The sequence below is a fragment of the Nothoprocta perdicaria genome, unplaced genomic scaffold, assembly GCF_003342845.1.
Source record: "Nothoprocta perdicaria isolate Ctin4 unplaced genomic scaffold, notPer1 scaffold_11, whole genome shotgun sequence".
Taxonomy (NCBI): domain Eukaryota; kingdom Metazoa; phylum Chordata; class Aves; order Tinamiformes; family Tinamidae; genus Nothoprocta; species Nothoprocta perdicaria.
Genome location: NW_020454205.1, coordinates 2,267,859 through 2,291,142, shown reverse-complemented (window position 1 = coordinate 2,291,142; position 23,284 = coordinate 2,267,859). Strand labels below are relative to the sequence as shown.

General features: G+C 48.7%; 1 protein-coding gene across 1 annotated transcript in view; it reads left to right on the top strand.

Annotated features, from left to right (window-relative positions):
- The window catches only part of SATB2 (SATB homeobox 2), an 80,110-nt gene that overhangs the window by 14,500 nt on the left and 42,326 nt on the right, over positions 1 to 23,284 (top strand). Inside the window, exons 3-5 of the mRNA XM_026048242.1 lie at positions 12,390 to 12,516; positions 14,529 to 14,652; positions 18,461 to 18,563. Coding sequence (XP_025904027.1) covers positions 12,390 to 12,516; positions 14,529 to 14,652; positions 18,461 to 18,563 — 354 coding nt within the window. The remainder of the gene's footprint in view (positions 1 to 12,389; positions 12,517 to 14,528; positions 14,653 to 18,460; positions 18,564 to 23,284) is intronic.

Below are 23,284 nucleotides of genomic sequence, written 5' to 3'. Positions count from 1 at the left end.
GGGGAGCGTGTGAGGAGGGAAGAAATCCTGGGCAGCCCTCGGGGAGCGTGTGAGGAGGAGCGGGGCAGGCCGAGCTGCACGCCGAGCGGGGTTAGCCAGCTGGGCCTGCTGAGCAGTGATTCATTTTATAGCAGAGCACAAAACGTAGCCGAGTTGGTCGCGACCGCTCCGATGGGCCCGAGGAGCCGCGCGGGCCCGGTGGGGCAGGGGCTGCCCTCAGGCCCCGGGAGCGCCGGGGCTGCAGGCGGCGGCTCGGCCGCAATGCGCTCCTCCATGGACACGGATATGGGTATGGACACGGGCATGGACACGGACACGAGTCGTGTCACAGCCCCGCGGGGCCTGTCTGCCTCAGCACCCACCCCTCTTTCCATAGGCACTGCCGTTTGTTGCAGGGGTTGCTATGGCAAACTGGGGCAGAAAATCCTATTTTGATGGTAAAGCGCAATACTTACAATTTCTAAGGAGACAGATTTTGAGAATATAAATTAATTAAATGTCAGTAATTGCATTATTGCACTATCTTGCCAGGGAAATAGCTATTCCTGAGAGAGCCCGTTACAGGGTTAGGCCTTGGAGCAGCGTGTAATTTTTTGAAGTGTTTTAGGTTTTCCAAAGCTGTCTTTTTGTTTAATCTTGACTAGTGGTAAACAGCAGTTTGACCCTGCAAAGGTTGTCGGCATCCTGCACGCCTTAGTTGAGAATATACTAGGAAGACTGGGTAAATGTTTGGAGTTTGGGTTTGCATTGATGGAAGTAAATGGCTAAAACCTAACCAAGCTGGCCCAAGCAGACGCTTGATAACTTACCCAGCTGGGATCAGTGTCTCGAGTACACCAGGAAACATTAGGTTTCTCCCAAATGAAAGTGCTGCAGCTTTTCGTAYGTGCTGTGGTCAGTGACTGATGTCAGGCAAGTGGGAGACTTCAGCAGCTTGTCTTGCTTTCCCCCCTGTTTCCTGTCTAAATACTTCCAACCTTGCTGCAGTTGTGTCCTCCTCCAAATAAATCCCCAGTAAGAGACACTCCAGAAGCAGAATTGAGAAACTGGATGTCGCCAAGCATAATATTAATCCAATTAGAAAAGCTACTCAGAAATGTTTTTAATGTTTTTGCTCTTAATGCTAAAAACGGGCAATTCTGTATCCTTCCATCTATAACGGTTATTCCTTGGAATATTGCCTTATATAATGGTTATTCCTTAGAACGTTTCCTTACGTTTTTAAGTGAGGTTGTGCTATGGCTGTTTGATAATTTTTGGGGAGAAAGGAGGGCCAAAGCACTCATTTCATATGTCCTAAAGAGAAAGTCAGTTTTAAAAGAAGGAGATCAAATCACTGTACTGGAGGAGTGAAAGATGGGGTTTGTAAACGCATTATTTTGGCGTGTGAAGAGCCCAACTCAGCTGATGCAGGGAGTGAAGACTGTCCTTAAGGAGGTGCAGATGCTTGGTGCCCTCCAGGCTGCTTTGGTCTTTGCTCTGCACTGGATCTGTGGAGCAGTAAAGCCAAGCGTGGGTTCAGGTCACTGCCTCTGCTTGGATTCTGCCAGTATTTTTGGTCAGATTAAACTGATTTTTGGTCTTTGCCTTGTGGGTGCATCCAAGACATATAGTACGTAYAAAGCTTTTGCATTATGGATTGATTGCTTGAATATTGCTGGGAGAAAGACTCAAATAGGGGTGAAGAAAATGGGAACAAAGAGGGAAAAAAAGAGAAATGTAAAAATGTTTGTAACTAGCTAAAGTCAGCATCCTCACTTGGAACTGGCCAGGTCTGGTTCAAGATGCTTTTCATGCCCCCGTGTTTCCCAGCTGTCTCTTAGTTGAAGGCATTCTGGAGTTCAACTCYTATTACAGAAAAGAAGGTACTTCCAAAGGAAGCTTATTAAAAGCTGAACCAAGATTTTTCTCTTTAATATTTCTGACTTGAATCCACTGTTTTATTTCTAGTATTTCCTAGTATTTTGTAGTAGAGTGATTGTTCTGCCTTATTTTTGTCATTACTTATTTGAGAGTTTTTTCACCTCTGTTAAAATGATGTCATGTTCAAGGCTAAAATTCAGGAGTTCTGAGTACCTGGCTGTTCCGATTGGGGCTAGCGCAGAGATTCAGTGTAGAGGACTGAATGCACTGAATTTGTGTCCACTTACCAGCTTTTCCTTTCTCAATAAAAGTGATAAAGAATCAAATAATTTTAAAATTATAAAAAAGGTTAATTAAGAATTACTTTTCAATAAACATTGCAGTCRTTCCTTATTGGGAAACATACCTGTGGCAGGTAACCACACCTGCAAAGTTCACCTCTGTTAAATGAATATACTTTTTTATATATTCACTCTGAACAATTTATATCTTAAATTCTACATTTTTCTTCTGTGGTTACCACCAAAATTGCACAGATTCCSTGTGTGGAATTAGATCCTGAACTGCTCTCCCCCAAGATACTTTGGAAGTTTTATCCTCAATAATATGTGTTATCCCCACGCGCCGCCTGGAAGCTCTTGCTTCCCGTGTCAGTCCGAGGTGCCACTGGAGTCCTGCTCCTTGGCCAGCTGGCAGGACAGTGCTGGCTTGAAAGGCAGGCAGTGATAGGAACCCTGCCCAGATCCTAGCAGACAGGTCGTTATTGCAGCAGGGGAAACAAGGGAGCAGCTCCCTGCCCAGAGAGAGCATCGCTCGGGAACACRGGGTTGTGTTTCCTTTGGCAGGATGAAGCTGCTGTCAGCCCCAAGTCCCAGCCAAAACCAAGGCAGCTTTGAGTTGACCTGAGCCCTTTCTCAAAGGTTTGGGGAGCTCTGCTATTTCTTTCCTATTGCTTTAGTTATATTTCTCTCTGTTTGGAGCGCCACATTAGACCTTCCAYGTTTCAGACTAATTTATGAAAGGTTTTCTCATCAGCTAATAGTCCTTATTTCAAAAAATCTTTATTGGTTGGGTTAGGATCTGAGCTCAGATGTGTGATCACATAAGGGAAAATTCCTTGGAGACTTGGGGTGGAATGGAGCCCCCTCCTTAATATTTTTGTCTAACATATGTCACTGTATTAAAAATAATTACTTTGGTTCCTTAGGGGGGAAGAGGAAAGGCTTTTTTTTTTAAACTTGAAATTCTGTGTTGAGCAGGCAAATAAACTCCTGAGATTGCTTTCATTTGGAAAGGATGTTTTAAATGGTACCTTTCCTTGAATGTTGGCCAGTTTAATTTAGATTATTGCTTCTGCCAATTAAGCTGGCGTTGGGCTGCAGTTGTCTCATTAGCAACGTGGCAAGTGCTGAACTCGGATGTGCGGAGGCCAGGGCCTCACCTGGGAGCGCGGCCGCGGCACTCGGCRCGCACGGCGGGACAGAGGGTTCAGCACGGGGAAGCAGGAGGAGTGCTTCAAATCATCCCGAACTGGCTTCCTCCGGGGTGATCCGCTGCTCATGTCTTCCTGGTGAAATATTCCTGCCTTCTTYTTTTTTGTTTTGAGGCAGAATTACCCCTGCAAAATTAATATGGTTTACTATAAACTTTTAAAGAGTAAAGGGGATGGAGTGGAAGGCAATAAGGGCAGGGTAAAATAATTTCAAAAAAAAAAATGATGAATACCTATTGGTGATGCTGCATCTGCCAGGAAATGATCAGTTGATTTGTCCAGTTATACAAGTTTCAGTTCTGAGAACTGATTTTAGAATTAAAGATAATTTCCTGCAGTAGAAAATGCTGCCAATGTTGGATAGTTGAAGGCTTTTCAACTAAATATCACCAAAGATCAAAACACGAGGCTAAATACAAAGACCTTGCTGTGAGAACTGCGAATTTCTGTGTAATTTTCTTTTTTCTTTTTCTTTACATGCACGTTTCATACCTCAGTTATACAAGTGTGCCTGTGTCATCTGTTCTGTGCCCGGAGTTGGCACAAACACATTTCTATACAGGAAGGGAGGAAAATGTTACCTCTTTATAATATATTTTTTTCCTTTTAATTTAAATTCACTTTGGATTTTATTGTATCAGCTGCCTACAAACACTTTGCTACCTTTGCTGTGAAAGCCAGTGCACGAGGCCGACTGCTGCCTGCTCTTCCCTTACGTGGCTCTGTGCAACATCTGCAGCCAGTGCGAAGGCGTTTTAAATGTTACGTAGAAGCAGCTCTTCCCCCAAATCCTCAGTAATCCACACGTGAAAACTGACCCAGAAGAGACTACATAATAAAAACGTTTGCYGTGGCAGTAAATTGAAGCGGAAGGACGAAGCGGTGGTGCCTGCGAGGCCGGGCGAGGCTGCTGGGAGAGGCTGCCCGGCGCTGCCGCCCGGCGCTGCCCTCTCCTCCTGCCCGGTGCTGGGGCTGCCCCTTGGCGCTGCCCTGCGTGGCAGAGCCCTCGGCGCTTCCCGGGGCAGCTCTCGTGGCCTCTGTCCCGACAGACCCGCCGCAGCCCCGATTCCTGCTGCTTTCAGGCTTGGAGAGCGCGCCTGGCGGGAAGGAACGTTGTGACTCAGGCTAAGCCGAGTGTAAGTCACTGCCYGGGGGTAGCGCGAGGGGATGTGAGAGGTTTGTGGTTTGCAGATTCATTCCTGCCAGAGGCGGCCGGGCAGCGCGCGGAGGCAGGACGAGGTTGGCTGGAGGGTGCGTGGGAGGAGGAAGGTGGAAAGGATGTGGCACGTGGTGAGGGGCTGGGGCGGCCGCCTCGCCGAGGGCCACCAGCACCTCCTCGAGAACCTCTTCYGATCGGCGGTGATGAATCTGGGCTCTGCTTTAGTGGGAAATTCAACCTGTTAATTTATTTACAAGCAAGCAATGAAAGCTGCAGGGTTTGTAATCAGAGGCCCTGGAGGTTGGCGACAAAGTTGAGAAAATGTTTTAGCTGGAGGAGTTGTTAGTAGAGGGTCTTGCTGAGACCTAGAGAGACTGTACGTTGTTCGTGACCATCCACCCATCAGATTTGCCTGTTTCTAGCAGGATTTAGCARTGCAAATTTCCCTTCCCCTACTGGCAAAAGACAAGATCTGATCTGTGATTCTGATTTTTGTTGCATTGGCTAATATTTGCCCTTTCTGTGAGGTACTCTAAAGAAGTTTCAACCATGACATTMATCTCATTTAAATATGGCAGAAGGTGGCACAGGCCACAGGCTGTGGTGTTTGACATCTCCTGTAAGCTCAGGAAAAAGCTCAGGTCGTTCACACCTCAGAACTGGCACCTTCGTTTCATGGCAGAGCCATGGTGTGGCTAGCAGAGCCTAAAGACAGATCATCTCCCTTGCAACTGAAACCTGAGATTTTGTGRATTAACGCTGCTTTGCCAACATTCCCACATTCAGGAAAGCTTTTGCAGCTTTGCTCTTARCAAAGGTCTTTGGGTAGGTGTTTGAGGCTTATTGGCAGCAAGGTGTGAASAGTTGTTGCCTGCTCTGGCAAGGAAGAAAGACTTAGACCTCTAGATCCTTAGACATCTGGGTTTCCAGTTCTCTTCTTGGGACTGATGCTGAAAATCATTTCACCTTGTAGTAGGTGAAGAAGGTAAGAGAGATTTTGGGCCATCRGCAATGAAGATTATTACTGTCCATGAAGGTGAGACAGAACATGATTTTCAGCTGGATTTGGTTGAACATCTTTTCAAATGGCTTGTGAGCAGCATATTTAGTCTAGGACAGCGTTCCTGAAGAAGAGCATTTTCCGTTAAATCTTATCAATTCACTGATAATTTATGCACTTGTGTAACCCTTGAGGTATTCTCTTGGATTATGGTTTTACTGGTGTGGCGCTGGCAGTGGCCACTTTGACTGGGTCCCTTATTGCWTGAGGAGATCTGCAAATCACTCACCCAGTGCTGAACTGGCTGCCAGGGCTGTCAGCTGGGAAATCTAAGAGCTGTTTTACTGCTGATGGAGGTAGTCTGATTGGATTTCTATCCCCCAAAAACTCAAGTCTGAGAAACAAAAAACAATAATTTCAGCAAGTTTTAGTGTMTGCATTATTCTAGACAACTCAGAATTTGGGGGATAATTGGAATGAGTTTCTGTTTGTTCAAAAAAAAACCCTTCTCTCTTGGCAGTTTCTGCCTGGCTTAAGACCTGCGTTAGGAAGCAACCAATAATATTTAGTCTCCAAACAAACAAACAGCAGACTTCCTATGACGATAAACTTCCCCCAGCTCCTCTTTGCTTGGCGGTAGCTGCATGTGAGGTGTGCTCAGTGCTGAGGTTTACCCTGGTCCCTGTCTGGGAGAGGAGGAGACCACGTTGAGGTGGTTACGCTTCCTTGGAGGGATGCATTCTTCACATGTATGTGCATGCAGTGTCCTTCTCTTCCTGCATAAGACTCTGGGAAGTGTTCTCTGCATCTTCCAATGCTCCTTACGATGATGTTCTTAGTTGAAGCCCCAGTCAATTATCGTGGCTTTGTGCTGCACGGAAAGCCATTGGCAGCAGCGTGGGTTGTACCATATGGTGCAAGCAGGAGTCCCTGCTGCATTCCAGGCGTTCGCAAGTGTTGCTGCGCTGTGCTGAATACGGCACCATCCAGGTGTATCTTTACTTAAGCATCTGGTGGGAGGGAGGGAAGAAGAGGGAGCCAAACTCTTCCCAGGGGTGCCCAGGGCGAGAGGCAGCGGGCGCAGACGGAACCGCGGCAGTGCCGGTTCGGTGTGAGGAGCAAATGGGACGGAGCCCCGGTGTGGTGGCCGGGCCTGTCAGGGCAGCGGCTGGGGCCTCGGCATCTCCAGAGGCTCCTGCCCACCCCGGCTGCTCCCGCCGCGGGACGGGAAGCGGTGGGTGGGGAGGGCGCTTCGTGCGGACGCGGTTGCGTCCCGCGCGCCAGGGCTCTGCGCCGCCCCGCGAGAGCCTCTGTGGGACTGCCCGTGCRGGAGATCTTGCTGAGCCTCCCAGGGGCCGGCGGCGGCCCTGAATCCCTYGCTCCCAAATCCATGGGCCCGTGGGAATCGCAACTGCTGTGTAAATAAGCAGAAAGTTTCCGGGAATGCACAAAGCAGGACTTGCATGTGCTGCAAAACCTCCAGATCCGAGTGGGGAATTGCTCTTCCCAGTGTGCACACAAATTTGTCATTCACATTAACTCTCTTTTCTTCCCACCTTCCCCTCTTCTGTTCACAAACTGGATAATGTGACAGCRCCGAAGCAGCTCTGGTGGCTTTGTAAGGAAATAGGCTCAGTTCTAGGAAGATGTGGGCTAAGAAAACAAGTCTGGGTTCATCTCAGCGTAACGTGGGCCCATCCTCATCACCAGAGGGGATTGTTTTTTTGGAGTCTGGTAGCAGTTCCTGCTTGCTCTGAGTCATCTCCACTCGTGGGGAGCTACAGGCTTTTTTCTCCTTTTGTTTTCTGATGATAGGAAGCGTGGCACAGTTCAGGGACCGGGAAAGCTTTATTTAGGCTTGTCAGAAATGCAGAAGCGTTGTGCTCTTCCTTGGAAGAAAGAGAGGGAGATAAGGAACCTGCGAATCGGGTTATTGATTGAAGCGGGGTTCTGTGATGGGGAAAAAAATGTCCTCAATATAGTGTCAAGTGCCTGAATTTACAGGAACACTGAATTTCTGGCAGTAGGATTGTTTAAATGTATTTTGTGAAGAAATACAGCAACCTTAAAATACCATTCTCTGTCTCCCTAGTAAGTTAATGTGTAAAGGATGGGTAGGGTTTGTCCCTTGATGTTTGCTCCCGAGGGACTTACAGGGAAGGCTCTGGAGACTGACAGAGCCTCGATCATTGCTGTATTGGGTATTCTCATATATAGATGTATGTATATGAATGAATATAACTATAAATATATATATATAGATACAAAAATAAGTAGCCTTGCTTTCCATTGATTTTTTTTTTTTTGTAGTGTAAGAATGCTGGAATGCAAGGCTTAAGTGTTTTGTGGTGGATCTAGTTCTTAGCTGATGGGCATTAAAGATGCCAGCCGAGTTAAGCCGGCGGTGTTYGACCTTGTGCAGGTCGGGATATTCAGTCTGCACCAGTAATAGAGCCGCAGAGAAGCAGAGAGCGAGATTGCAGAGGTGGCAGCAGCTGCCGTTTCGTGTCCTGCGCTCGTGGGGAAGCAGCGCGAGCCGGCATCAGCAGTGCAGCAGAAATCTTCTCCTCTCCTCATTTATTTATGCCTTTCCACTCCGCTACTTTAATAGTTCTTCCTTTTTTTTTTTTTTTCCTCTCTCTCATTTTATTTTGTGTTTTAATTTATATTTTATTTATTTCCCAGGTAAGTTAAGAACTGAGCGTTTGGTGGGAGAAAAGGCAAAAGTCAGGCCCAAAATCATAACGAAATGGATTTTGCTAGCCTTTATACTAAGGGTATCCCCTGCCAATTACTGGCTATTTTTCAGAGTAGGGGGTTGATGAAATAAATGCCTCCAAAATAACAAGCTTTAGAAAATTTTATTTAATTTATGGGTTCATTCTGTTCTTTCTCTCCCCCCCCTTTTTTTTTCTTTAAGAAGATCTTTATTAATTTAGTCCACCAACTTAGTGCTTATATTAAATTAATCTAATAAAATCTCCAGGGTCCTCACGTAACGTTTCCCAAATGCGAAGCAGCATCTATTACACGAGGGCCGCGCTCCGTGGGCTGAGATGGAAACCCGATGCCGGGCAGCGCGGGGAGCAGACCGCCCGGTGCGCGCGCCTTCCCCAGCCCGGCACAATCCTGCGGGAGCAGAAGCAGCGGGAACGCGAGCGCTCCGACGGGGACAGCCTGCAGCCCCGCTCCGCCTCTCAGGGCCGTTTTCATGGGAGCAAGATCAAGTTTAGGAGGGCAGGCGGGAGCGCAGTGCCCCTTGCGCCGAGCGCCCAGGTGCCGCCCGCTCCCGCACCGCGATATTTATCACAGCGAGGAGGGAGACGGTGCCCCGGGACCGGCGGCGCCCGCGGATTAGCTCTTCCCATCGCTAAATCACCGATATGTCAATTGGCATAATAGAGGCTCCCTCGCAGGGGCACTTAATTAATTAATGTTTGCAAAGGGCTTCGGGATCCTCCCAGCAAAGGCGCTTTGCAAGTGCAAAGGAGGATTATGCTGATTATTTTTTTCCATCTATTCTTACCCCAATATACCACTGATTGAAATCCGATAGAATAATCTAGTCACCCTTACTACAAGGCACAAAGGCAATATAATATTTTACAAATGGCCATGGGAGCTTGGAAAAGCAGCTCAATAATGTAATGCTGGAATTAATRCCGTCCTATTGCTTTTTCATCCTTTCTGCTTGAAAAGTGTTTCCCATTGCTGGCCTAATAATAATAGCTGCAAAYGCTGCCGTGGTGTCGTTCCAGTTTGATGAACTGCAGCGAGGCCACAGGTTAGAAACGCAGGCTGAGGCATTAAGCCGCGGGGCAGCGACCTCCTGCACGCTGATTTATGGAGAACTAACTCTCTGCGCTCCTCATACGGGACAGGCAGGTTTTTATTTCCCTAAGAAATGGATCAAAAGCGTTGGGCTGTTGATGCTAGTCAGCAGCTGCTTTAACACCTCACCCCCACGTGAGCCTTAGCAGGCTACGTTTGCTCTGCTGGGGTTTGGGTTGTTAAAAGGATAACTGTGCGTGTGAAAGGGGGATGCAGGAGCTGGGCCTCGTTCTCTTTATGGCCAACACATGTCATCGATGGTGACGTGTGGTGTTTTTATGGAGTTCTTTGAGCTCCCGTACCCTGCTCTGTGACTGTGCTCCAGGTTGGAAAGACAAGCCCATAAATCTCCTCCGTGAGCAGTGTGAGCTGTGTAAGATTGCAAAGGGTCTTCCAGGTTATCCGTGTTACTGGGGAAAGCAGCTTTTTGTCTTTCTTTATATTTGTGTTTARTACTGTTATTCCAGAAGTCTGCTTGAGCCCCAGCCGTGCAGAAGTTCACATCCCATGGCATTTGAGAGCCAACAGCCAGCGCGGATGGAGAATCCCTTTTAAAATAGGTTTTGAAAGGCTTTCTTTTGAGAAAACTATTTGGTGTTCATYGTCTTTGACGGAGTCGCTGGCTGCGTTCAGCCCTTCCCGGCTCAGTTGTTGAGAGCTATTCTAGCGTCTGAGCGTTTCTGCAGCCAGTGCAAGGTTTGGACTCTGGTGAACCTCCCCTCCAAACAAGAAAATAAAAGTCCCAGCGGATCATTGATTAATGGAGGAGAACTGGACGTGTCGACAGAGGAGGTTTGTGAATTGGTGAGGGATGCGCGTGCCGCCCTCCTGAGAGCCTCGTCCGCTGGGCTGTGTCTCCSTGCGGTGCTGAGGAGCAGCATCCTTGGAGCAGTGATAGCTGCCCTAATGCCCAGCGGTGCCCTCGGCACTCCAAAATCTCRGGCTGTGACAGAGCAAGAGCTCGGCTGGGTCAAAGTGACTTTGCAGGCGAGTGCTGGATGAGGAGAAGAGAGGAGAGGACCTTCTTTCCTGAGAGAAGGGAACATTTTGGATCACTCAAGATTTGCTGAGGAGTGACTCAGAGACCAGTCTTCTAGAGTGCTGAGCGTGGCTTTGCTCGCGGGGCTGGCATCGCCTGCCCAAGTGCAGCCCAAGCCTTGCCTTAAATAGGGCAGCCTTGGTTTGGGGGCAGGTTTCCCCGCGGTGGGGGACCCCTGCTCTCCGCCTGCCGCCTCTGCTGAGCGCGGGGTAAAGCCTCCTGTGAAACACTACCAGTCTAAATGCCACTTATGGGACATGTACCTTTACTTTTTTCAATTATGTGGAAAGTTGGTGTGGTCAGGCATAGGAAGGCAAGGGTCCTGCGAAGCTGGAATGGATTTCTGGATTTTTAGGTGGTTTTGCTTTAAATTATTATTTAGCAGAAGGGAGTGAAGGAAGTCAGCAGCTAAACTGTGTTTTCCCAGCGTGTATTTCACTCAGTGGACCCTTGATGCTCATTTCATGACTAATATATGCTGTACTATATGCATTTCTTGTTGTCACCAGAGATAGCATTAAGTAAACTATCCCCTTAAGAAAAACAGCTTTTCTTGGCAAGTGGAATATGACTCGAGGAGCCAGCTCTGGAGACATACGGTGCTGTGAATGAGCGTGTGTGTTACTCTACTGGATCGGAGTCCAGGCACTATTTATACTGCAGCATATTCAGCACCAGATTGTTCAATCTTAATACTGAAACAGTGCATCATTGAAATGTTTTTGTTCTGTTTATGTCCCATTTTCAAGCATTGGATATCAAGCAACACTTAGTAACTTTTTGTTTCATTTGGACAAGATCTCCCCTTGCCAGAAGCTTTCTAATCTGCTCTTGCAATCTTAGCCCATCTGTAGCAGCTACTGAAGATGAACGAGGTCTCTTCCAGSTTCTCTCTGCACGTGGTGGGGGGTACCTTGTAGTTCAATATGGYAATGGCAAACACAAACACTGGAGCCCTACAGAAGAGGAGTTGTACTAAAATYATCTCCTCAACACATGTAGGAATGAGGAAAACATGCTCTGGAGCAGGTATTTCCTGCGCTCCTGTCGATGCCCGTGTGCGAGGCACTGCTGTTGCAGCAGCCTTGCTTTATGATGCGCTTTGGGAGATGAGGATAAAAGCTGTTTGCATTAATTCCAGTATATGGTTAAGGTCTAGAGAGAAGTGGTGATGTGGAGAAAAGGGCCTGGGTGCCTCCAGGGCTGTGGGGAGGGCAGTGCCGAGGGCTTTGCTGGCGCTCCGAGGCTTCCCGTGCTGCGTGTCGTGCCGGACGCCCCTCCTCACCATCCGTCACCRCTGCTGGGAGCGGGACGGTCTCGACAGCGGTAGCACCTCAGCCCCAGGCAGCCTGCAGCCAAGCTGGGGCTCTGTGCCCATCCAGGAAACGTTAGGAACTCCAGCAAGGAAGGAGAAGTGAAAAGTAGACCTTAACACTCCCCCACTGCCCGGATTTGTTTGGATCTGGGATGAACTTGCAGTTCTTTGCCAGCTGCCTAGGACAGCTTGTAGCTGGGAGTGAACTCTACCTGCTTYGTGGGTTTCCAGTACCAGTCCCCCTGGGATTCATACCTTGCTGCAGCTGTAACTCTGTGCTGGGACCCACACGTGGACATTTTCTTGTTCAAGTCAAACACAATGCATTTGTTTACTGAAAGGCTTCGTAGGTCGCAAAATCAGCACTGCAGAGCATTTAAAGCTTGTTTTAATTTAGAAAACCTGGCGTCAGTGGCGTGAGGAAAGGGGTGGAGGGAGGAGGCACCTTGTGCTGCTTCAAGGTAATTTAACAACCAGGAACATGTCAGCAATTCCCTGCTARGAATTTTAAATCACTTCTTAACTCTTCTGCATGGTTTGCTTCAAGAGTTGTCAGAAAACATCCTTTCCAGCAAGATTGCCATGTCTCAAGACAGGTCTTCAATGTTCTGTATAGACAAACTTATCAAAGGGTTTAGAAAGCGGCTGATAAAAAATAAAGTGCTTTTCTCTTGTTTGTTTTCTCTTCAGGAATAATCAAGCTTGGGAGGTGGAATCCCCTCCCTCTCAGTTACGTGACTGATGCGCCAGATGCGACAGTAGCCGACATGCTGCAAGATGTCTATCATGTTGTGACATTGAAAATCCAATTACAAAGGTGGGTGTTGCTGAACATCTGTCCTTCTCTATTCTCGGAGCTGCTYTGTCGATCACAGCATTACTACAGAGATTAGCACATCCTGTCTTCATTAGTTTCTGGGGGTCTGATGAAATGAAAAGAAAAATGAAGAGAATGGCTGRTCACCTGGCGGCTCTTTGGTGCATGGTCCCACTGATTTTGTATGTTTTTGGAAGGAGCAGTATGGTAGCGGATTGGAGAGGGTGGGCACTCAAAAAGTGGAGTAAAGATTTGAGGCCTTTAAAAGCAGACCTTTCCACAGTCCTTAATTTCATGGGTCTTCCAGGCCTCATATGTATGGAAAAGCAACATCTTCCATTTTTTTCAGGAGTTAAGTTKTAAGAATCCATGATTTTTCTTGATGGTTGTGGGGAGGAGGACTGTTTGTTGAGTTCCCCTTTGCTGGAAGTGAGCTTTCCAGCAGAAAAGCAAGAAAATGAGGCAGGGATCTTCTACCACAGCTCCATTTGGCCTCTGGAAAAYGTTTTCCTTCCCTGATTGCTAGTTCAGATGAGCAAAGCAAAAGCTGCTGGTACTTGTACACCAAGCTGCCTCTTGCCCACTCTGTGCACCGTTCCTTGTCCTTTCTCTTTCCTGGCCTTGGAGAAGGGCTGAGATAGTTACTGCTCTGTGCGTAGCTGTGGGCAGCTCCTGGCAATGCACCTCTCACACCGTCTGCTGTCATTCTGTGCCCAGGGCATGGCAAGGAGGAAAGGCAGAAAACCATTGGTAATAATTTGCCTGTAGCTGCCCGATGCTGAGTGTGAACGAGGCCGAGGTCTGTTTGGAGGAGTGTCGGTGTCCCTGCGTGGCAGGTGSTTACCCAGCTGCTGCCAGGTCACTTTGGACGTAGCCGGTGCCTCGCTGATGCTAACGTGCCAGCCAGCAGCATTTCTTTGCTGTTATCTCTGGTAGCGTTTGAGGTTTCCAGTTGCTGCTGACAGCCTTGCCCTTGCTTTTATGTGCTGTTATCATCTTTATGTTGGAGGAAGCTGCTGTATATGAGCCGCTAGAGCTGGCGCAAATCTAGCGTGCGGTTCCTCGTGTCCTCAGGCACGTGAGTTACCGCGTAGCCTGCTGCCACTTCTGTGTTACCAGAAGGTATCAGCCCAAGATCAAGGGCTCGTTCTTTATCTTCAAAGTGCTGGATGCAGTGTAAATAAATAGAGCCTGAGACTTGGAGATAGAGATGATCATTGACTACTCGGACTCCTCAAGCACAGCTGAACTTTCAGCGTGGAGGGGAGAGCCAGTGCAGGCAGACAGCAGACCTAGCCGTGAGGCTGCGGGGACACGTTGAATGTCCGCGGCTTGAGCCACAAGGAGCAGCTTTCCCACCCTGCTGGGCTGCTCCTGGGGTCTGTCCCAGCTTTGCTGACCCAGRCCATGGGCTTGGGTCTTAATTTAAATTGAGAGAAGCACACGCCACGTGAAGACGAAGGCTTCACTGCCTATGCAGTTCTTGTAGAAGGAAAGTGAGAACGAGCTGCRTGGGACAGATGTTGGGCATATGGCTTAACGCACTCTGAAAGGCTCTGCCATGCCTTAGAGATGAGGGCAGCMTAAGAAGCCCTATGAAACCAAATTAATTTTTTCAGCCCTACTGCTAGTATTTATTCTCCRATACCAGCGCGATGGTCTGTCTCTGGAGGGAATGTCTTTGCGTGGTCCTTTCTGCGTCCTGCTTTGCTCAGGGCTCCGTAGCTCCCCGCCAGGCCCCAGGGAAGGGGGCTCTGCACACGGGGAACATCACTAGTCGGCTTAGCTGCCGCTCCTGGCRCGTGCTGTCCTCCTCCTGCTTGAACTGCCTGGCTCCCAGGAGCCGTGAGGAGGGACGTGCCGGCTGAGCCTGGGCGCTCTGGTGGCCTTGGCTGCTCAAAGGTCTGGGGCTCTCGTGCGCCAGGAGCGCGTACCTGCGCAGCGACGGGTTCTGCTTGTCTACCTTTGTAGAGCTACCGTTGCCATCTACTTTCTGCTTTGTGTTTTAACAGTTGTTCGAAGTTGGAGGACTTGCCAGCAGAGCAGTGGAACCACGCCACAGTTCGCAATGCCTTAAAGGAACTGCTCAAAGAGATGAATCAGAGCACACTAGCCAAAGAATGCCCTCTCTCCCAGGTCAGTGGTTGCACCAGGCTTAGGGAAGGCCACGTTTACGAGATCCAGAGTCCATATTTGTTCAGTCAATTGCTTTGTCTAAACAATTCCAGAAATATTGGACTCTTCTCGTGTTTCCTTTACAAAGGAGAAATGCTAATTACAAAGAAAAAGGGTATCTTTGTGTTTTGTTTGTGCGTCACCAGTTGAAAATGTTGATGATCTTCGTCCTGCTGGTCAGGGGGAGGTAAATTCTTCATCTTGACCTTTATCTACCCCTTTTGCAGTGGCCTTGAAGATCTGAAAATGCAAAATTTCAGCGACTTCCTCCCCCACTAACCCAGGGGCAGCTCTTACCACTTTCTGACTATGCTAAAATGTATGCATTTGCAACAGTGGTGCCCCAATTTCAAGGGAAAAGTGACAAAAATGTATATGTAATTATGTTTAAAAAAAGAACAAAACCTCACAGTCTCATTCTTCCTGACTGCTTTATAAGTGGCAGTGATGTCCTATCTAAGACCTGAGCAGGTTCCTACTAATATCCTGAGCTCTATTTGTATGTCAGATTTTTGTAACAAGAGATTCATGATGTTTTTATGTCTGGGGCGCCTCTGCCTCTCTCGAGACCCAAACACCTCAGCACGTAGACCCAGTAGGTCCTGCTTTGCCAGCAGCAGGAAACATGGTGCCTTTCAAAACTCTAGTAGAATCTTAGTTTAGGTCAATCTGTTTCTTCAGCCTTAAAAAAGCCCCARTCTCAGTAATTCCTATTTGCTAAAAATCCTTTGCAGTTGCTGGCCCATGGTGAAAATTTGCACTGCTCTTGCTTGCATTGCAGTGCACGAGCCAAAGATTCCTAGAACCAGAAACGTGTTTTTCAGGTGTAACCAGGACAAATTTGCCATGCTTTTTTACAATTACATCCCAAGGGAAGGCACGGGGCTGCAGAGCTGTGATGCAGAGCAGAAATTAGGTCTTTGGTATTGGTAGGAATCACTTTCCAGCAGACTTGTTAATCATGTTGGGTCTGCAGAACTGGTAAGAATGGGCATATGAGGAAGAGCCTTATTTCCTTGCCATATGTACTGATGGAATACTGGTGACTTTAGGTATACACAGATCATAGGTGTGTTAAAGAAGAAAGGTTTTTTTTTCACACAGTTTAAGTGCAATTTCTGTAAACRGAACTAGCTGTGGGCTCTGGTGAGCCCAGGTGCAACGATGACGGCAGCGCGTGSCCATCCCTGCCGAGCACCCGGTGTCACTGAGCTCTGGGTCATTTCACATGCAGACCTTCATGTGGTGTCTAGAGCTTCCCCGTCCCCCCGCGCCTCCAGAGATGCTCGGGGCAAACACGGGCACCACTTGCTTTGCTCCTTCCCAACCTCGGCCTGAAACGTGTTAGCAAGATACTGCGGGCAGCTCTGTGGGAGCAAGGATTCCTGCTCCAGGAGTTCTTAGTGAGCAAAGCCAAAGGCACATCCTGCTGGAGCAAACCGCCCCTGCTTCTCCCTTTTAAGCCCAAGTGATGTTTGGTGAGTAGTGACTAACTCCTGAGCTGTAAGCGTGTAGCTTCTGTTCTTAGTATTGTAAAAAGTTTGGGTTGCTTTTGTTTTGTCTCACAAAAAGCAAAGGATACAGGGGAAGGTTGTACAGGAGCTGTCTATTACCACCAGCTGAATATGCCTCTAATACAATTCCTTCTCCCAAATCAGTTTTGAAAAAAATATCGTGCCAAATGTGAAATGTCATTACAACCCCCTTGTGGTTAATATATTATTGACAGCAGCAAATTACAGAGTGGTCTCTTAGGAGTTGAACTGCAGAGTAAATGCTGCTGTTTATTAATGTGTTTGCAGTGCATCAAGTAGGGACGTGGAGAGGGCAGCGCGGGGAGCTCCCGCCGCCGCCAGCGCCTGCCTCGGCGCAGCAGCTCTCCCTGCAGCCCAGATGGGCATCCTGATTGCCCCTAATGGGAAATGCAATCATTCACTTGGATTTAAAATTGTTCTGTTTTCTTCTGCTAGGTGTATTATGCGGCTGCAGCTTAGCTGCCCTTAGCATGAGGCTGCTGCTCGAGCAAATAAATCCCAGTTACCCAAGCTGGGGGTGGCTGGTGGGTAGGGGCAGTGTGCGTGGTGGAAGGAAATCCAATTAYGGAGACATTTCCATCCCAGAGACCTCTGTGTGTTGTGCGAGTCCCCGCTACGTTGCCCGCATGGTTTGTCTCCTGGCTGGAGCAGCCGTTCGTGGGCTGAGACCGTGCCCCGTGGGTCTGTCCCTGAGCTCACGGCACCGGGTTTCCCTTGTGTGGGTGTCCTGCGGTGCCGACCTCAGCACCTTGCATCCATGGGCCCTCACGGACACACATAGAGCAGACATAGCAGGGTCTGTCCCTTCCGTAYGTTTATTCCTTGGAAAAACATACATTATTTACAAATTTACAGCTACTCACTGCTTTTGAGCTTACCGAACTGCTCAGTGCTACTCACTTCTTCTGAGGGGCTGTCTCTTGGAGAAATCTCCAACAGAAATATCCCGGGATTCCATCCTGGTTACCAGGGAGGAGGATTTTTCTTTGTAGTTTGAAAGTTCKTGCAGATTGTACCCCACTCTTGTTGAGCAGCTGAAGAGGATGGGTCCTAGGATTTTTCACCACTGATGGATTTACTGTTCCAGCTTACTCTTTAGTTTAAACTTCGCTTTGTCCAATAAAGTCAATGCGTTAGTTTAGTCTGTGATATTTAATAGGCCCCCAATTTCACTAATACCGGTTTGCTGTAGAGCTACAGAAATTGGGGAAAAGTGATGGAAAAACAAAATTGTTGGGTCGCCAGAGCGAAATGTTTTTTCCGTGCMCGCTAAGTGGAGGAAATTCAGCTAAAATGATGCTAGAAAAGAGCAGCTCGCTCGGTCTTCCCTCGGCAGAGGCCGTTGCCGCCGTGCTCTGGCTGCCACTGCTGGGTCGAGCAGGACGGGGAGGATTTATGGGGAAGGGATTGTTGCTGACTGCCACGATGCTGGGTTTATGTCTCAAACTATTGATTTTAATTAGAAAATTGAGTTAGTTTTAGAAATGGAAGTGGCCCCTTCGAAAGGCCCTTGCTTCATAGCTTCGAGAGCGCACTGCAGCGCAGCAGGGCGGCGTGCAAGTAGGAAAGTCCAAGGGAGAAGGCAGAAGAGGCTMTTTAGTGAAGGAGAGGAAAAGGAGAGAGGAAGAGCTACCAGTAAGCAGCCTGCTTCCCAGCCTGTTCCCATGTTCCGTGGGGAGCGGAGCGGGGCGGCAGCCGTGGGCCCGCGCTGCGGGGTGGCCAGTGCTTCCCTGCTCGCTCCAGAGCTCCGTTAATGTCTCTTCTGGGGGATTTCTCACACCAGGGCTAATCACACCTCTCTGTACATCACACCAATTCCCCTCGTTCGCCTGACTTGTTCTGCAGTAGGTAGCACGGGTGGTCTCGTGCCCGCTGTTGTGCGGCCTGGCTGTGCTTGGGAGCAGAGCAGAGACGCCCAAAAAGCCTTATTTGCTTTGCCCACCTGGAAGGATCAAATCTTACCTTTGGGATGCGCTCCCCAAATCAGCCCGTGCTGATTTGAGGTCCCCAGCACCACACTGCCCCTTGCTGCACAACAAAGGCCAGGTTCGCTGCCAGCACAAGCGTAGAACAGAGGATTGGGTCCCTTTTGTGTCCTCATCGGGCACTGCTTGTGGCTCTCAGGTCCCAAATGGATGATGGCTGTGTGCTTGCATTCTGCTCACTTTCCCTGGAAGATTTCTAATTGTGCGAGTTATTTTAAAACGCTTTTGTATTTCTTTCTGTGATTCCAGAGTATGATTTCATCCATTGTAAATAGCACATACTATGCCAATGTGTCAGCAACCAAGTGCCAGGAGTTTGGGAGATGGTACAAGAAGTACAAGAAGATTAAAGGTAAATCGCTTTTTTTGTTGTTTCTTTTCAAGTTCTCGAACTTCTGCTGACAGTTTGAGATTATTTGCTCTAAGTAAAAGTGCTAATAAGCTTTAATGATATTAGTGAACGTGTCTGCAAAGAGGGCACAGTCGCAGCACATAAGAAATTAGATTTGATGCTTTACAACCAAGGCTCATGTGGAAACACAGGCCCCCTTAAAGCCTGCTTGTAATACCCCAGTTAGCTATGCTGAAAATGAACTGTATTTTGATTTAAGCTAAAACATTTTGGACAGTACAGCAGCTCAGGCCTTAAAAGTGAAATTGCTATGTAATTTCTCATTCTAAACTAACAACTTAGTTGTGTTGTATTCATGAAAGCTAAAGAGCTTCTTCCAAAGTTACACAGGGCCGTGCTCTCTGGAATAGCGCCCGCCCCGGGGGTATGGAGAGGAGGATGTCGCACGGTAGCGTTGCTGGGGGCTGGGAGGAAGGCGGCTGAGGCAGAAGTGGGGTGAGAGGGGATGCGAGGGTGCCGAGCTGCTGCTTTTCACCCATTTGAATTATTTCGGCTCGATGAGATGTTGTTTGGACGTGCTAGTGCACAGTGCCTGGGTGCCAAGCGACCTGGAGGGCTTCTCCCTCTCACACACCACCATTGTGTGCCGCAGAAGTCTTTCTTTGCTCTGAATGGTGGCTCCCAATAAAGGGATTTTATTGGACGTGCGCTAACGTCTCCTCTTGGCTAAAAAGCAACCAAAGGCATCGCGCAGCTTCAAGGTCATCGTTCCACTTGCTGTTCCAGGAGAAAGGAGGCAGTTGCAGGGTTCTTTGTTGCCGTTGTTCTCGCAGCGGGGCAGGGCTGCGATGCCAGTGCCGAGGCCCAGGGAGCCCTTCACTGGAGGGTGCTCAGCCCTGGAGCTGCTCGAGCTTTGCCGCCCGCACCGCCCACCGCCGTCTTCCCTCCCGAGAGCTCGGGATTCTTTGAGCTCGTACTTTTTTTTTCACTTGGTAAGTGCACAGCTAAATTGTGGCGTGCCGTCAGAGCAGAATGAGACCTCAATCGGGAGGTCAAGGACCCAAACCCGGAGAGTTTGCCGGATACCTCTGCGTACGCGCTATTCAGAGAGAGCCAGCCGGGCGCTGCGGTTTGGAAGCGTGCGTGTGTGGTAGTAGGAGCAGAAAAAGGAAGGTTAAGGTATGTGTGAAGTAAACACAAGCTGCTAGAAAGCAGTTCAAGTAGTGTTGATTCATCAGCCATACGAGTGGGAGAGAAAACAAAGAAGCTATGGCAGGTACACGGGTGCCTGGGGAATAAACAGCCAGGGCACGGGGACCCCAGCGCCAGGGAGCCTCCTGCTCCTCCTTGGGCGGGTTGGATTTCRCAGCACCTCCTCTTTCGTGCTGTTCTGCTTCTGTCTGTAGCCAAGTACTGCCAGAGGACAACGTGCAAAAGCAGTGAACTGGGTCCAGTTCTTCAGTTGTCACTCATCCCCTTAAAGAGTGTTTTCCAGAGAGGGGTATCCGTAGTCCGGATGGACAGGGTAGAACTGTGATTTAGAGCCTCTGGGACCAGCACCCATGTTTAAGTCTAGAGCTGGTTATTAGAAAGTAAAAGCAAAAAAAAGGATTCACATCATGAGCTGTGGTAAATGCAAAATAGGAAGGGGCTTCAAAATAGCTTTATTGACGTTGCAAACTAAATGCAGCCTACAGTGTTAAATGTGTTTCCTATTATCTGCTAATGTCTGTTTTAATAAAACAGTGGGAACTAAATGGTTGCTTCTTAATCAAAACCATGATTTCCTAAACATAAGCTATGTGATTCTGTTACAAATTGCCACAGATAGATCTTCTAGGTCAAACTTTTTTCCTTTCTCATCGAAATAAATAAACAGTAAAATAATTATACACTCTGGAAGATCAAAGTAATTACAACTGAAGCCATGCAAAAATAAAAGTTCTCTGGAAAAAAAAAAAAGGAAAGCATCAGGTTGCAGAGCACATACTTAATGTTTAAGTAAAAATAAGAAAGTGAACAATCAATAATTTGATATCATTAGCAACAGATGTAAAAGCTCCATGCAAAAGGGGTTGTACGAAATCTCAAGTAAACATTCTCAGTGTGCGTTCTCTAGAACCCGCCGAAAAGACAGCTCAAGTATTTGTGTTTGCAATTGCAAAAAAGCTTTCTGTTAGTTGAGCTCAGCAGGGTAATTCCGCCTCGTGTGAAGGCCAGGCTGGGGTGAAGCTCTGCTCGGGTTTGTCTCCCYGGCCCTTAGGGCTCTGAGCCCGTGCCGGGGTGCTCGGGGGCGCGCGGAGCCCCGAGCGCCCCGCGCATCTGCGGGACGGGAGCCGGGCTCTCCTGTGCACGGATACRTGCTTGGAGCAGAGCTTGCACCCCTGGCTCTGGAGGGAAGGTGCCATTGGCAGGAGTTAGAAGGTGAGGTCGCTGGGCGGGCGCGAAGCTCTGCCTAGCCTGCRGGGCAGTTTGGCTCAACACAGGCAGCAGGAAGGAGTTCACTATTCCTATGGGAAGCTGTTTTAAGCTGCTTCTCCTTTGGGGGATTCAGGGCCTTTGGGTGACGTGTCGCTCAGCCGCTCGGCTGGACGGAGCGGGCAGGAGGTGGTGAGCACCGCTGCGAGCCAGGGTCTGGATAACTGGCTCCGTCTGTGGGGAGGGAATCGGTGTGGGAGCGGGGGCCTCCTTGCAGAGAGAGGCTGTGGAGGGGAGCACTCCCCGAGGTGCCTCGTGTTTGCGCAGCGCCCCGGCCCCAAAGCGCCTGCCGTGGCTGCGACGGGGCCCGAGGCCTCGGCTCACAAATAGGTGTGCAAATAACCACGGGACCTGGTGGGTAACCTGTGCCCGGGTAGCTGTGGGGAGAGCATCCCGGAACGTCTGCGGGCAGCTCCATCACTGCGCGGGTCGAACCTGTGCCGGGGACTGACCCGCTGCCCAGCACGTCGGGTTCGTGGCGTTTGGTTTGGTTTCAGCTCTCTCTTTTTCTCAGTAGCTGTTTCACTTCCCAAGTGACACGCTTTCTATTTTTATCAGAAGGACTATCGCGGTATCAGAGCTGTCGCAGCCGAAGCTCTTCCCGGGTGTGAATCCTCCCTTCTTGCCTGCTGCCACAGCTTTGCTTGTGGAGGAGCTTAGGGAGGGAGGAATACATACATGGTGACCTTAAAAATAAAAAGACATATTTTATTTGTCTGGGAAATAAGGGCACTTCATGCTTGCTCCTGCCATCAGGGACTGTCAAGCTAGAGCTCTGGGTGGATGTGAGTTTTGAGGCTGTGGCTGTCCCCGAGTGCCTGTGGAATGATGAGTCTCCGCGGGCTAAAGGAGGAGGGCTCCGCTAGTTCTGTTTCAATAGATCAGGACCCGGCTTCAGAAGGAACGAGCTTTTCTAGCTTCCTTAAGATGAGAATCTGCTTTGGCTGCTCTTTGGTTTTTCCAATATTGCTAATTTGTTGTTGTGTGCTGTTTAATTCTTACAAGCATGCTTGCTTCCTTGCCACAGCGCACAGAGGGAGCAAGCTGGCTTTCTTGCAGTGTGTTTCCGGGGTCGTTACAGGTTGCGGGAGGCTAGGGGCAGGATTCGGAAGGGGTCCCAGCTTTGTTCTTCCCAGGCTTGAGAACCTGCCGTTGCAGCGGGGCGGTGGTGCCCGTGCGGGCCCGGGAGCATCTTTGCTGTGTGCTCTGATGAACAGTTCCCAATTGCTCTGAATTGTTCCTYGCAGGCCTTGTAGGAGCCAGTGGAAAGGCACACGAGCTCCTTCCCAAGCAACATTTGGGACTTTAAAAATACCTGTTTATTCATACACACGTACGTGATTGTATGTATTTATAGATTTATATTTTGTAGACTGGGCATTTATGTATTTAGATGTATGTATGTATGTAGGTGTATACGTACATCTTGACCRTGAGTGTCCTTGATGAACTTGTTGAAGCAGGGACGTTAGGTTGTTTGAGAAGAGCTCATCTCTTGTCTCGTTCGAGTGTTAGCTGTGGCTCTGGCACAGGGGGATCGCTTAGGTCAGCTCTGTGGCTCTTGACACTGCTGCAGTTTTTCCCTTGCTTACCTTTATACTCCTGACYGCCTATTCATTGCACTAAAATAGGACCTTCTTCACTTTTTTTTTTGAATAAACAAATAGAAAACAGATAAATAGAAAACAATATTATTTGCAGGCAGTATTTTCAGGATTTGGAAGACGGGCAGGGCCTGAAGACCATCTCTCCTTGGGGACATCCTTTCAGGCCACCGACTGCTTGGCTGTTTTGAGGATGGTGCTTTGCGGATTTGCGTTGATCACAAAAAGCAGAATCTCACTTCAAAAAAAAAAAAATCTTAATTCTTACCTAAAGTAAATGTGTGCATGAATTTCAGGTCTGTAGAGTGTCCAGTCTTTTGGCTGTCGCTCCTGTGGTGCATTTATTGTAGCAGACAGGTGTATCTGATGAGCTAAATCCCATGTCCTGCGTGTGCATGTGGCTGGAGCTGCAGCCGCGGCGGCTTTGGGGACCCTGTGCTGGGCTCGTGAAGGTGGAAGRCCCTTCTGTACCAAAAATGGGGGTCTCCTGTGTGTTGTCCCTGCCATGCAAAAGGCTTTGATGACTGCTTGATTTTATTCTCTTTTGATTAAGAGACGCTGAGTAATGCGTGACAACTTTAGGGCTTAAAATGTCTCCTGTTCCGAGCATAGCGAGATGCTTCTCCCAGTGAGGACCAG